The sequence below is a fragment of the Aotus nancymaae genome, unplaced genomic scaffold (genome assembly GCF_030222135.1).
Source record: "Aotus nancymaae isolate 86718 unplaced genomic scaffold, 86718_ANA_hifiasm-v0.15.2.pri h1tg000092l, whole genome shotgun sequence".
In the NCBI taxonomy this organism is placed as follows: Eukaryota; Metazoa; Chordata; class Mammalia; order Primates; family Aotidae; genus Aotus; species Aotus nancymaae.
Window position 1 is genome coordinate 4795137 of NW_026988507.1, and position 16035 is coordinate 4811171.

The following is a 16035-nucleotide window of genomic DNA, read 5'->3' on the forward strand; positions in this document are numbered from 1 at the left end:
CATCTCTGTGTGAACACCACAGAGTGTACATATGGACATACACAAACCTAGAAGGTGTAGCCTACCACACACCTAGGGTGTATGGAATAGCCTGCCACTCTTAGGCTACAAACCTGTACAGCATGTGACTGTGCTGAATACTGTAGGCAGCTGTAACACCATGGTAAGTATTTGTGTATCTAAATCTAGAAACGGTACAGTAAAAATACTGTATAAAACATTTTAAAGACGGTATACCAGTTTGGGGCATTTATCATGAATGGAGCTTGCAGGCCTGGAAGTTGCTGTGGGTGAGTCAGTGAGTGAGTGGTAACTGAATGTGAAGAGTTAAGACATTATGTGCACTACTGTAGACTTTGTAACACTGCTCACTTAGCTTAAAACACAAGCACACTCTATAGCTGTACAAAAATTCTTTCTTTATAACCTTATTCTATCTTAAGTATTTTTCTCTCTTTTTTTAACTTTTTAAATCTTTTTGTTGAAAACTAAGACACAAATATACACATTAGCCTAGGCCTCCACAGGGTCAGGATCATCAGTATCACTGTCTTCCACCTCCACATCTTGTTTCACTGGAAGGCCTTCAGGGGCAATAACAGAAATGTTATCATCTCCTGTGGTAACAGTGCCTTCTTCTGGAATACCTCCTGAAGTAACTGCCTGAGGCTATTTTACAGTTAACTTTCTTTTTTTTTTTTGTAAGTAGAAGGAGTATACTCTAAAATAATGATAAAAAAGCATACTTTTAAAATATACTTATAGTATAATAAACACATAAACCAGTAACATAGTCGTTTATTACCATTAACAAGTATTGTGTACTATACATAATTGTATGCGCTATACTTTTATATGACTAGCAGTCCAGCTCAGTAGGTTTGTTTACACCAGCATCACCACACACATGTGAGTAATGCATTGCTCTATGATGTTAAGACAGCTATGATGTCACTAAGCAACAGGAATTTTTCAGCTGTGTTATAATCTTAAGGGACATCATGGTATATGTGGTACACTGCTGACTGAAACATCATTAAGCAACCTGTGACCATAAATAAATAATTTAATGTAGTATTAACATAAGTAGGGTGTAAATAACTATAAAAAGTAAACACTGCTTATTAAAGTTAATAAATGAATGCTTTGAATTATACTATCAGTTATGACACTATCTTATTCGGCAAAAATAACCAATACTTAATATGCATGACTTAATGAGGAATCAAGCCATATGATCACCTCAACAGATACAAGAAAAAGCATTTGATAAAGTTTAAAACCCAGTTATTATAAAAATGCTTAGAAATCTAGGACTAAAAGGGAACTCCTCTTTCTAAAATAAATCTATCAAAAACATATGGCAAGTGTAATATTTAATAGTGAAATTTTAGAAACATTCCCATTAAAATCGAGAACAATACAATGGTGACTACTATGTGTATTGGTTTTGTTCAAGAGGCTATAGCCATTGCACTCAGACAAGAAAAAAAGTATAAATATGGCAAAGAAAGAGCAAAACTGTCATCATTTGTAGACAATATGGTCTTCAATTGAGAAAACAGCATTAGAAACTACTAGAACTAAAAACTTATCAACGTTCTTAGCACTTAAAAAAATCAATAGACTTATTTTACACACAATAAGTCATAACTGCATTTAAAATGCCTCTGGCAATAGCAACAAACATTTTAAATACCTGAGAAAAGTTAATAAAAATGTCTAAGATCTCCATGGACATTACAGGTTGAATATCTCTTATCCAAAATGCTTGGAACTATAAGTATTTCTAATTTTGGACTTTCAGAAATTAGGATATTTGCATTATACTTACCAGCTGAGCATCAACATCTGAAAATCCAAAATGATCCACTGAGCATTTCTTTAGAACGTCAAGTCAGCACTCAAAAAGTTTTGCGTTTTGGTGCATTTTGGATTTGGAATGCTCAACCTGTATTATAAGGCTTTACTTAAAGGATGGTAGATCTCAATAAAAGGAGTGATGTATCATGTTCATGATAGTAAAACTTTTTGGTAAGCTTTTAAACATTTCCCAAGAGATCTCATCCAGACGCTAAGAAAACTGTTCTAGTCTCATGATGACTCATCCAAAACAATGAATAACGGTGTTTAGAAGCTCACATGCTCTATAACCAATTAGTCAGCTGTCTTACAGTATTTGAAAGATTGAATTAAATTATAATTATATAAATTTAAGCTTGATCACTCATTTTTAAAAAATTATTTATCCTACAGTCTCCACTGGCCAGATCCTTTTGCCGCACACTAAAGAATTCTTAAGGTCAGATATGAAACACAAATATATACTTCCATATATAAACTTTTCAACTTCCAGGACATGAATTTTCCATTAACTTTTAGGAATGGATAACTAAATTTTTAAAAGTACATAAATAAATAAATCATATTCAGGATTGATTCCACTGTTTTTGTGGTACCGAGACCTCTTCCCCATCTTCACCCTCATCTGAACTGTACCATTACTTGGTCACTAACACATCCGTTTGAAGGCAGGCAAGTGTCAGACAAAACAAAATTCAAAAGATCAGTTCTGCCAATTGTTAGCAGTTCTGGAAGAAAGCAGCAATTACTAAGAAAACTGAGCAAGAGGAATTGGAGAACTATATGGGAATTTAACATCTTTGCTCTTTACAATATGGATCAAACATATTTAGATATATTTAATCATGTACTGTGCCAGATACTGCTGGCTGCCTGCAGAAGAGCCATTCTCCCCTCTTTATTACTAAGAAAAGTCTGCCTGTTCTTTTGGTGTTCTGTGACCAGGTGATTCAAGAGATGAAAGACCAATCTTATTTAGTCTATGCTAATGATGATAATTCCATTCACGTTGCCAGTAGTTGATTTAGGAAGAGACAATGTAACAGATAATGAATTGTGAAAGGAAATCTACAAAGCGAACTTCTAAAGGAGATTTCTTTCCTCTTAAAAAAACAGCCCTGAGAAAGGGCATTCCTTCTTTCTGCCTCTGGCTACCTGGAGTTGCAGCAGCCATCTTAAAATCAAGAGAAGACAATTTAAGAGCCAACATATTGAGGATGACAGAGCAGGAGGATGGAATGTCTTCGTTAAGCCAATAAACTCACCCAGAAACGGCTGTCTCCAGACTACTTACATGAGAAAATAATTTTCCTTTTAGCAATTAAGTCATTTTGAGTTTGATTTTCCTGTTATTTGTGATTTAAACATTCAAACATTCTGTGTCAAGCCCAGTACAGGATAAATGAGTGTTTGTTGCTGAAGCAACTGATAATCATCCTCACGTAAAATCTAAATGTAAATGGTTTATTCTTTTTAAAGGAAGGCACTGCATTTCTTAAGTGTTTTTGATATGAGTGACCCAAGTTACATGATATTTGGAAATTTGGCTAGAAAATTACTTTCTTTTTGCTTAAGGGATGATATATCCTTTTTAATATTCTATGTTTTTGGTGTTTGTAGCCCTATCACGTCTATCTTTCTCCAGCCCTAAAAAGTGTTTAACAATATCCTTTAGATAAACCCTGGCAGAGTCAACCTTGGTGTTGCTTTAGGAAATCAATATGGTTTAAAATAAGATTTTTCTTTCAAAGAAAATAGGATTTTGAATTGCCTTTTCTTGGTATTGTCCTAAATCCTCAATAAGGCCTGACAAGGAGTATGATGGAGCTCACGAATGTTTTTCCAATTAAGAAAAATGTGATTCCAAAGCTAAGCTTTGCATTTTGGTAAAATATAAATTAAGTAATACGTGGAAATACAGTCTGAAAACACTTCAAAGCACAGCTTATAAAAACGAACATCAAGGTATATCAATCTATGAGTTCAAGGATTGCCAAAATTAATGATGACTTTTTTCCTCCTGATTTATGAGAGTTACCTTGGGACCTATGTTTTGTCTGAAGCAAATGCAGAACTGATTAATAATGTAAGCAGCTCTAGGGCCCTTCACCATGGCAGTAAAGCTCTTGTCTAAAACCAGAACTGTTTCTTTTATACTTTAATGGATTAGATCTGTTTAACTTACTTTATATAGTGCTCAATCCAGATCCATTGGCATATGGATGCTTAATGAATATTTGATGACGGTGACTACGACTGCATAGAATATATCTTAGTGTCCACAGGAAAATGAAAGTATCCTAAGCTATTTTACTCTAGTGATAAAATTGTATAACAGGAGAGTCATGCCTTTTCATATCAGGGCATTATTTTAAGAAAAATCCCAAATAAAAAGGGAAGATACGAGAATTAACATTTATAATCTAATAATACTAAAAAATTATGTAACATCTATATATGTTATTTAATTTAATCTTAGCCATAATTATATGGACTAGGTATTAGGATCCCACTTTCCTGAATCTAAGATGCCACTGATTGTATGGTGGCCCAATATATTTTATCTATTAACAAGAAAAAATTCAACAATGAAATTATGACACAGCATTTGTAAGAGCCAACTGATTTTAGAGATGTCAAATGTAAAAAAGAAAAAGAAAAAAACATTGATAAGAAAATTTGCCTAAGTCACACAGCCAGTTGGTAGCTGTAACAAACACAAGCTAGCTGTCCACCAAATAATACCGTGCTCCCTTTTCATACGGTGGAGCTCCTGCTTAGAAATAGCTAACCAGCCAGAAATGATACTTTCCACTCTTCTGCGTTCTGATCAGTAGCATGTGAGCACAAGTGATGTAGTTACTTTGAGACCAAAGTGGTAAAGAAGCATGAGTACTTTCTTCAACCTATTTACCATTTATCTATGTTGATGCTCAGGATGACCCGGAAGTCTACCTGTGGAATATGGCAGAGCCTCTGTGAGGCTTGGGTTTCTTGATAACTGCAAAGAACAGAGGCCCAACCCCAAACCATGTGCCAAACAGGGATGCTACATTTGACTCTGATGTGAACAATACACGCTCTGTTATCGTGTTAAGCCTCTGTCACCTGGGGGCTTGTTTGTTACAACCAGAATTACTCCAATAGAGTGGCAGAATTAGAACCTGAAGGTCAGGTTCCAAAGTTTGAGCTCATATTTCACCATGCAAATATAAAATGCTAAACTTAACCCCCTCTGAAACAAACAGATGAATAAAGCAGTATTGATTACTTCATTTTTAAAAGGTTTTATCACTTGGTTTGAAAGAATGGGCAGAAATCAACAGATTTAAAGTTGGTATATTTCAAGGAGACAGTCCAGACAGAAGCTGTGCGTGTGTGTGTGTGTGCGCGCGCGCATGTATGTGAACAGGGGAGGAAGAAAGGATGAGAGATGATTTCTAAAGTGGGTCAAAGTAACACACATTTGCATTCTTTTTGGTCTGTTTTAGTTTAATGCAGTTTGGGTACAAGTGAAAAAATTCCAGGGAGTTGTTCATGACCCTGCCCTGTTTTAATATCCTGAGATAAAGATGGCCCTTTACCTAAAAAAAGCTTGGTGCAAAGGAAAGGGAAGAGAGAGCAGCCTGACTGGCAATGGCAATGAATGAAAGGAAGGGAAGGGAGGTGACAGAAAACACACGAGGTCAAGAGCACAGTTTGAGGTGGAAATAAAAACTGTGCTCTAACCCTAACTCTAACTGGTTAGGGTTTGAACCATGGCTTGATCACTTGCCAGACTAGAGTCCATGACCTTGTATACTCATCTAATCTCTCTAAGGGTCATCTCTATCATCCAAAAAATGGTGTGATTATAGAATCCACTTCATATTGTATAAAAGGAGAAAATGTATGCAAAATGCATGTACAAAACCTGAGTGGGCACACATTGAAAGCTAGTTGTTATTATACTTGTCATTATTAATCATTAGCTTCCCATCCCATCTAGTTAAATAGCCAGGCATGCTTTTAAGGTAAATCTCTTCTGTACAATACAAAATCCAATTCCTTGAAAGAAAGTCTGCTTTCAGCTGTGAAATCAAATGAGGTTAAGAGACCGAGGAAGTTTCTGATTCAAATTTACAAAATGTTTTGTTAACATGCCTTGCGAGAACATGAGCAGAGAAAATATGAAAGTATGTTTTGTGTATGATATTTCAACACCAGTTTCACTTTATTACTTATACAAAATAGCAGCTTTTTCATTTTACAATATAAGAAATAAAAAGAAAGGAAAATAGCATAAAAACTTACCCTTTGTTTTTCATTTGTACCCTTTTTATTGGTCTCTTTTCTGCTCTCATCCTCATACACTAGCACAAAGTCAATTCTTCGCTGGCCATCATTAAAGAAGAGGGAGTCAGATTTTCCATTAAATTCTTCCTGTGTAACACAGAAAAACAAATTGTAATATATAATTTCTTGGAAAAGTGCTGATTTGTAAGTGTTAAATTTTCTAGCTTTAATAGGTTTATTGTGAAAGAGAAATACACATCCACTATTAGCTTACCAACCAGTCATGGCTACTATGACTATGACATGGCAAACATGGTCTATTCTTGGTGAGAGGAAGTCTTTGAATTGAACAGTACAGCATTATTCTATAAACTCACGAGAACATATCAATATTACATATGTAACACAATCATCCCAGAATTATTTCCACCTCAAATAGCAAAGGCTTATCAAGGTCGAGTACGAACACAGTCAACAAAACTGCCTGTCCAAGGTTATTTAACAAGAAGAAAAATCTAAGACAAAACACTGTTGATGAAAATCTCATCCTTCTTCTGTCTTATTTTCTAACTTTTTACCATTTTTCATGACTTCCTTTTGGACCTACCTCACCACTTTATAGAAGATATCATGGAATAACTTCAAACAAATGCCAAATATACTTCCTTATATGCAAAAGCTACACTAGTCATTAGTATTGTCTCCAAATCTACAAATGATGCCCCTCATAACTAGCACACAAATTTTAAAAAACCAAAAGAACCTTTAGGTCCATTCAATTTATCTTCCTTTTAATGAGGCCTATACTATTGGTAACAATCAGGGCTATTCCTAGACGAACATTGTGCATGGAGGGAAAAAAAAAAAAATATATATATATATATAATTTCTCAGAATAACAAAGGGGAAGGGGGTTCCAGTGGAATACAGTCAGGAAAACCTGGTGCAAACATCTGAAAAGTGTACAAAAAGCAACTTGTTCTCTGTAGCTCACATTGTTTCCTTTGGTGAAGCCCAGCAGGAGCTCACTGAAGTTCTGAAGAATTAGGCCTGGAATGAGAACCACATCAGTACATGGCTCCAGGCACTCTTCCCTTGCACACTGGCACAGGTTGGCAGTTAGCTCCCAGATAATCTGGTCTGCATACATACCTCCCATGTGTGATGAAGACCATGACCCTTTATTTGAAGGAAAACTCCACTGACTTGGTCACATTTGCCTGTGTGAAATAAGTAGGTCAAACTCCAATATGGTACTATTAAAATGCAATACCAGAGAAGAGTGCCAGTCTCTACTGCTGTGAAATCCAGGTTTTCTATCTCTTGGCAGAAGACACTACTACACAACGGGGAAAAAGGGAGAAACTAAACACTAGCCTGGAAAGAATATGTAACAAGGGAACTGGCCTAAATAAAAACAGATAGTTAAAATGCTGAAGTTAAATTATTTGTTCAAGATCTGAATAAAAGCAGTCAGATTAGGATCTTTGCTCAAATTCTTGTTTATGTGTAAGGGTGTCTGAAACTTTCCCTGGACAGCAAGTAAGACTGTCTTACTGTATCGGAATTTCCAAATAGCCTATTCCTCCCCTGATATGGTTGTCATTTACTATGAGATTGGAGAGTATTCCAGGCTCACTTGGGTCTCAATCTTTACACACAGCAGGATGCAAGAAAGGTTTACTGTCTAACAATAAAGTTGAAGAATTACACTATGAAAAATAAACAGTATCAAAATATTCACATAATTAATTTGAAGTGCAATTGATGTGCAAATATGGAAAAAATCATGTGGCTCTCTCCAGCTTTTAAGACTAGTAAGACAAAGTAGCTAATTCCAAGAAGAACACAAAAGGAAAAAACTGTAATAACAACAGAAAACTACTGAAGTAAAAATATGGAATCTTCTATTTTTCAGTGAATTGTGAATCCATGTTTAGAAGCAAAAGCCTTTATGTAAATATTTAGATTTCACAAAATACAAAACATAATAAAATTTTATTTACATGGCATTTAGTTACGAATCACACATATTCCTAAGTGTTTTTCCTAACTATAGCAGTGTTCAGGCATCAGAGTCAAGGCATGAGTAATAAGTAGAATGTTTTCTCCCCCTAAACAAAATGGTGCAAAAATTACAGAGATAGAAGAGACCAGGTCAAAAGTTATTCCTTTTATTTTGACCAAAATGCAAAATGCGAAGTTCAAGAAAAATACCAATAACGGAGCCAAAAAAGCGCCAAGAACTGCAGGTATGGAAGGCTGACTTCTGATAGTGGAAAGACAAGTACTGTGGAAGCCAGGATGGGGAGGAAAGGAAGTAACATATTAGTAACACTGAACACACAGGGGAGCCACACAGGAAGTCAGCTCAGTAAATGGTGTGTGCTGTAGGGAGTAAGTGAGCTTGTTTTTGACCAGAGCAGGCATTCAGGAATGTGTTGACAGCAAAGAAGCAAGGTGGAAAAGGAGCCCATTCAATGAGGAAAATACATCCTGAAGCTCAGACTCCAAGTCTGTTTTAGAGTCAAGTGTGTCAGGATGTTCCAAGAACATCCCTTAGTGGTGACTCTATGACGATCAAGGTGTACTCAGGAGTGGCCCAGAATGATGTCTGTACAAATCACACTGTCTGCTTCCTGCCCTGTTAACCATACTATTAGCTTTTGAAGGTTTGTGGCCAGGTCTTGCTTGTTCACCTTGAGTTCTCTGCTGAGAACTCAGGAGCTCAGGTTTACTTTTTTCTTAGAATTAAAAAAAAAAATGTTTTTCTGATGATAAAATATATACTCAACACAAAAAAAATTCTGAAGACACAAAAAAGTATACAGAAAAAAATAAAAGTCATATGTAATCCCATCTCCTAGACATGAGCTAAGTTTCTTAAAATTTTAGAGTACATCCTTTCAGGCTTAGATATACATACATGCACACGAGAGCACACAAACACACTAAACAAAATGGTACCATATTATGCATACTGTTTTGTAAACGTCTATTATAGACACTTGCTAGCTTTACTGAAAGCTCTACAACATGTATAATAGCTGCAATATAATTTAGTAAAACAGTTCCTCCACTGATGAGCACAGAAGTGGTTTCCAATTTTCTGCTTTTATAAACACTACTGCAGTGAGCATCTTTGTACATATGTATCTGTGCACATGTTCAATCACTATTTCCTTAGGCTAAATTCCAGAAGCAGATTTTAAATGTTACAGCCTTTTTAAAAGCTTTTGATACATAGGTTGCTAAACTGTCATCCAAAATATTTATAAAATCAATATATCCACCAGCAGGGTATGAGTGCTTTGCTCCACCCTCATTAGACTTCAGTGTTTTCCACTTCTCCCAATGTGACAGTCAAAAATACGTATTTTGTTTTTTTCATGTATACCTTTTAACTAGAGAGTTCTAACTTTGTTATGGGTACTGCCCAAATAAATACTGTTTTTTTTGTGTGTGTGGAGTGCTTATTACTATCTTTCACTTAATTGAACAGTCTTATTAAACACTTTTCAGTAGATTGTCTTGGGTCTCCTTACTTTTGAAATTGTAAAAACCATACAGGTAACTGAGCAAGTAGGTAAAGGGCAATACAAACTAGGCCTACATGATTCTATGTGGTTCAGTCTGGGACCCCTGTCTGCTAAGAGAAGACTGCTAAGTGGGGGAGGGCACCAAATACCTCTTCAAAGGTAAGCACTCAACATGAGTTATGGAGAGACTGGTTATGAGAAGTTCCTATGGATCCCTGGATGGTGCTTGCACCAAGTAATCCAAACACAGAAATGGTGTGATTTATAGCCACTGTGAACCCTGGTATCCATTTGAACAGGCGGCTGGATAATACAACATCAGAAGGAGTAGCAGCTGCTGGGAGTAGATGGTGTCCCAGCACAATCTACTGGGGTTGTGGTCATGAAAAAGAAGATAGGGAATGATGTGTATAGTGACCTTAAAAGAGTTCATTTTTACTAAATTAGTCCCAAAAGGAAAAGAGAGAAATATTCCAGGGAACTGTGAGGCAGCCCTGGGGTTAGCAAGGTGAACATGTTTTCTGTAATGTGGACACTCAACTGGAATGCGGCATGCTAACTGCAGAAGGGCACCAACCTGTTGACCGACTTTCCATTATAACTTACGTGCCACCTGCATAACTACCAAGTTATCAATTGTGTATTTTGACTCCGAAATTCCTTTAGATTCAGAACATACTATTTATCTGGAATACAAATAATTTCTGTTGCAAATTAAAACTGATATGCAAATTCTCTAAAAATAGTCTGGTGTTTTATAAACTAAATGGCTATAACCAGTTCTCAAAGAGCTGAACTTGTTATTTTCAGTCACTTCTCAAGAATAGATGTAGTTCACTTACAAATAATATCATTAGATTATGCCATGAAATGCCTTGTTGTTGTATACAAGGGAATGCTCACATATTAATGGCTTCCTGATTTCACCTTTGTTTCCCTTTGCCTATGTTAAACTCTAGAGTTCTATCATTAGAATACCACATTTTAGACCCTGCTGAGGATGAAGGTGCAATGCTTTGAGCTTAATGATCATCAAATATTTCCCTCTAGTTCATGCCAAGGAAGCAGTACTTTTATCAAATAGAGTTCTCATAGGACTTTAAGTATTCTTAAAATTTCTGAAAAAGGGGAGAGGAAATATGAAAACTGGCCTTTGAAATGACATTTAAAATAAAACTTCCTTAAATGGCATTAATTAACAAGGGTGGAAGAAGCTGAGTTAGGAGCCTTCTTATGGGGTAGGAGACTCTTACTGAATCTTTTTCTTAAACCCACAGTTATAATTGTAATTTTCATTAGCCTGACTAAATATATGTATTTTTGGCTTTCCTGTTTTCCCACAGACTTTTGACCATTTTAATATCTCAATTTAGCCTTCTTTAAAGGTGATCTGCAGAAAAGGGGAACAATAGTCAATAAATGAAAAGAAAAAAATGTGAAAATGCCTATAGTTTTGTTTTTGTACTCTCCCTTTCCGGACGAAATCATCGTCCATTTGGACTGTTCTTATCTGGAAGCGGTAATGTTGGTAAAAGAAATGTAGGAGAGATCAAACTGCAAGATATCCCAATAAAGCATTACAAAAGATAGATATAATAAAACAAGACAAGTGGTAAAAGAGGACATTTGTGAGAGTGAATGACTATCCTCCTAGAGGCTAACCTCTTAAGGTTCCAATATCCTCAAGGCATCTTGCTCTAATATCCATCGTGGATTTAATATCCAGCCATGTTTACTTCAAGCTTTTCTGACCCTAGAAGCATTTTCAGTTTGTACCATATCCCGAGGAAGAATCATCTGTAGTTTTTCCACTTAGACAAAATAGTTGTCCTAGATTACATTTCTAAACTTTTAAAGAAATAGCTCCAATGTTATATTCTGGAATCAGTTAGAATCAAAATAATATTGCCACAACCAGATTCTTTATAATTTAGTGAACTTTCACAATATTCTACCCACAAACTTTAAGATCCTTAGTTTCATGGAACAACAAATGTAGCTTGACGTTGTACCTGCACATTCCCCTCCACCCCTCCTCTGATTCTTCTTAATTAACTATACTTCAACTGTCTTTAGCTTATCTATGTTTGGTCCTCATAAATACCAGTGGTTCCCAGTTACCAAATCAATAGCTGTGAATTGCCCCCTTTCCTAAGTCACCTGTGTTACATGTGACTGTGTTATGTTAGTAGACACCTGTGTCAGGTTAGCAGTCCTCAAATTTTAAGCTATAGCTATTCATACTTAGTTTGAGCTGAGGATGATAAATAAGGTGTAACTGGGGGTGTAACCAAGTAGGAAGTCTTGGGCTCTTAACTAGGTTCTCAGATAGTTTTTCTGCAGCTTCCCTTAATGTTACAATCCATCACTCCCACAGTGACATGTGTTTGAAAGTCATCTAAGGGTTTTTCCTGGTACAATTTCTTTGGTGAACTCATCTTTTACAGGTTTCCATTTTCAGTCTTAGTACTGCCCTGGGCTATTTTTAGCTTTTCAGCTGCACAAGAATGCTGTCATCATCTGCAACTCCCTAGAAAAACGGTTATGTCACGTGTATCCCTGGGCCGTGATCTCAGACAGCTGCTCTGGGGATCAATGTTTGCAACTTCATTCAAAGCCAAAGGAATAAAAACAAATAGAGTACCTAGTGCCCAGGAAAGCAAAGGATTGTGACAAATCCTACCAGTTGGTTCATGTTTTATGTAGATACTACTTTTCTTCCTTTAACTCAAAAAGCAGTTTACAAGAATGGCTGTTCTTCATGGTGTGGAAATGGGGATGCACAGATGTTTCTAAAACACAATTTTAAAAAATGAATGACTCATTTAAAACAGTTGTACAAAAACGTCTTAAGCTGACTATAGATAGTAAATAAACAAAACCTTAAAAAACTCAATTATTGAGAATTTAAGAAATAAATTGCACTGAGGAAATGACGTTTTAGATAATTAAACTTTATACCAATAAAATAATTTTTAACTCTTAAAAGAGGATATTGAGTGTAACTCAAGCTACTATTATTTCAGAGTAGCTTGAAAAATGAAGAGTCTAAAATGAAAATAAAGGACACAGACTTCAGTATCTGGCAGAACTACTAAGTTCAAATCTTAACTGTGCCACATACAACTAGCCACATGCCTTTGTGTTTATACTGTATCTCTTTAAAACTAAATTTACTCATTTGTAAAAAGGGAAAATCATAGAAAGGCAGGGTTATTGTGAAGATTAAGTGAGATGATGTATGCAAGGCAATGGCACAAAACCTGGAACTCAGTAAAAGCTCAATAAATGTGAGCTTTCAAAATGGTGTTCTCTACCTTAACAGGTAACAGTTCTTTATTGATTACTAGCTGTGTTGGGTGCATTCACATTCCTTTTAATCATCAGAAACTTCCACCTGCATCTTGTTTCTTCTCTCTATTGTTACTCCGATTATCAGGGATTACTTCTTTTAGCCATCAATTTACCTGTCTTTAATAGGTGTTGTATTACCCTATTACTTGCTGCTTCCAGCATGCTTTGAATTGTGCAACCAGATTAACTGAATTTGTTGACATTCTCTCAAATAAAGGAGTAGTGCTTTGGTTTTGGACATCAGAGGCTTTTAGTCTTTCTTCAGATTCTGAGTAAAGTGTGATAAACACAAGTGCCTTATTCCACAAAAGAATAAAATATGGTAAGGGCCACTAATACTATCATTAAATTTTATCCTACACCTTCTCCTAGCCTCTTTCAAAAGGAGGTTTAAGACATTTGGCGTCAAGAAGAATGAATACAATACCACTAAAGAATTATAAACAGAATCAGAGTCAGAGAAGGTAGGAGGAAGAAAATGTACTAACCATTGGCACAATTGTAGTTGTTGTGATCTTAACATGAAAACTGGCACAAAGCCTCCTGGCAAAAGGGCAAAAGGAAAATATGTTCAATGATACAGTCCTGCTATCAGAAAAAAAGGAAGCATTCTGATTTTTTGGGGGAGGATAAAGTCTTATGTGGGACCATATAAAAAAGCACCCATTTTTTTTTTTTGCATTTCTCCAATAGACAATGTCCTTGGCAAGCAATTGGGGTTATGTAATATCAAGTATAGGTGACCCTTGACTTTTTCATTTTTAATTCTCATATTGCCTCCACCTCTGAGGCAGTTAGTCTAACTTTCAATCTGTTCCACCTATTGACATCATTCTAGTCTGTGCTCTTGGCCCTTACTAATGAGATTACAACTAACACCCCATTGGTCTCCTTGCATCTGGTTCTCCTGTTCACCAATTTACCTTTTACATTGCCACCAAAAGGACGTTCCTAAACCAATATGCTCAGCAAGTCACAGAAGGGTCCAAAAACCTTTAGTTACTCCCAGCCACATCTAGAGGAAGTCTGAACTTTTCAGATGAGTATTTCGGATGCCTTATAATATGATTCTATGTCATATTTTATAAACTATTACTCCCCATTCCTAACCTTCCAGCCCAACCACCGTTCTCATCAGTCTTTTGACTATGTCATGGTCCTTCCTCTCTCTACTCCTTTGCTCACATGGTTTCTGGAATCCCCTCCCCCTCTCCTAATTACCTACTCCTTACCACCTATCCAAATCTTAACTCTCCTTTAAGGTCTAGCTCAATTCCTCCTTGGAAGCCTTCCTACCAACTGGGGTTCACGTTTTTCTCTTGTCGTACCACCCTCTGTGCCAATCGATGTGTGCTCCATAGACCTCTGGGGGTTCCTGACCCTTTTGGGGGACCTGCAAGGTTAAAACCACTTTTATAATAATTCAAGGTGGTATTTGCTTTTCTAACTGCATTACCATCTTCAGTGATGGTGCAAAAGTCATGGCGTGTAAAATGGCCAGCATCTTAGCACAATTCCACATTGGCACCAGACTAAACTAGTAGGCATTCTTTACCACCACATGCTCACAATGAAAAAAACAAGTAGTCACTTCCCTTAAGAATGTTCTTGACAGAGCAGTAAAGTACTAACTTTACTAAATCTCAAACCTTGAGTACACATCTTAATATTCTGTGGGAAGAAATGGAAGTACCCATTAAACACTTCTGTTGCACACAGAAGTATGAGGATTGTCTCAAGGGAAAAGGATGGCAGGATTTTTGAGTTGTGTGTTAAAACTGCTTTTTTTTTTTCAAAGAATACCATTTTTACTTGACAGATGACGGACACAAAATTTGGTTACACAGACGAGTATTTAAGCAGATACTTTCTCAAAAATGAACAACATGCAACTGTCATTTCAAGGAAAACAACTGACAACATTTACTGTTAGTGACAAAATAGAAGCTTTCAACCAAATATCAGAATTTAGGACAATTGAATTAACCACTGTGAATCTGACAGCTTCCTAATAGTCAATGACTTTTCTGTGAAGACTGAAGGTAGTGTTAACAAATGTAATTTTTTTTTTATATGATGAAACGAGTAAACATTTGTAAAATCTACTTAACTTAGTGAATCGATACTTTCCAACTGACCTAAGCATGGTGGTAAAAATCATGCTTGGGTAAAGATCCTTTCAAAACACAAGGCAAGTTTTTCATGCAGGGAAAATTCATTAATACAGTTTCACATTCCACATTGCAACCAATCTTTAAAAACTACCACTTGTTGAGTTTTATTGTGAAATCCAAGAAGAACATCCACAATTATCTGAAAAGGCTTTAAAATATGCCTCTCTTTCTGACTACCTGTCTATGTAAGACTGAATCATCTTCATGTACTTCAACCAAAACAACATATTGCAACTCTTAGGTGCAGAATCATATATAAGCATTCAGCTGTCTCTTCTTAAAGAGATTTGCAAAAGTATATTAAAAATGATACCCTTCCTACTATTTTAGAAGACACTTATTATACATAAATATTTATATTAATGTGTATTTTATTATTTTATTATTGGTTATATTTACATGAATTAATACATATTTTTTAAATTTCTCAGTTTTAAGTTCTAATATAGTAGATATCAGTAGATATATCCATATTAAAAAAAAACCTCTTTGAAGTTGATACTTTTCTATTTAGACTGTGAAGTGTAAGAATATTAAAAATTTAGAACTGATTTTTATACCATTTATTTTGGCTCTTAATATTACATCATATGTTATAACAGTATAATACATATGTAAGTCATGTATTTGTATGTACATATACCATCACCTTAACAGGAATATAACATTGAAGGAAAAAATATTTTTTTGTTTTTAATCTGTAACAGCTAAGAAAGCGAGCCGACATATACCTACTGAAGTGACTTGAGGTAACATGTCAAAGTATTTAACATAACAATTTTATTTAAGTTTTATAATTAGGTTGCAACAGACTAAGTCCATTCCAGAAA

The 16035-nt window shown here is 35.6% G+C and overlaps 1 protein-coding gene across 2 annotated transcripts in view; it reads right to left on the minus strand.

Moving 5' to 3' along the window:
- ANO6 (anoctamin 6) overlaps positions 1–16035 on the minus strand; it is a 197034-nt gene that overhangs the window by 83310 nt on the left and 97689 nt on the right. For both annotated transcript variants that reach the window (XM_012459079.3, XM_012459078.3), the window contains one exon: positions 6157–6285. In XM_012459079.3, the coding sequence (XP_012314502.2) occupies positions 6157–6285 (129 nt within the window). The remainder of the gene's footprint in view (positions 1–6156; positions 6286–16035) is intronic.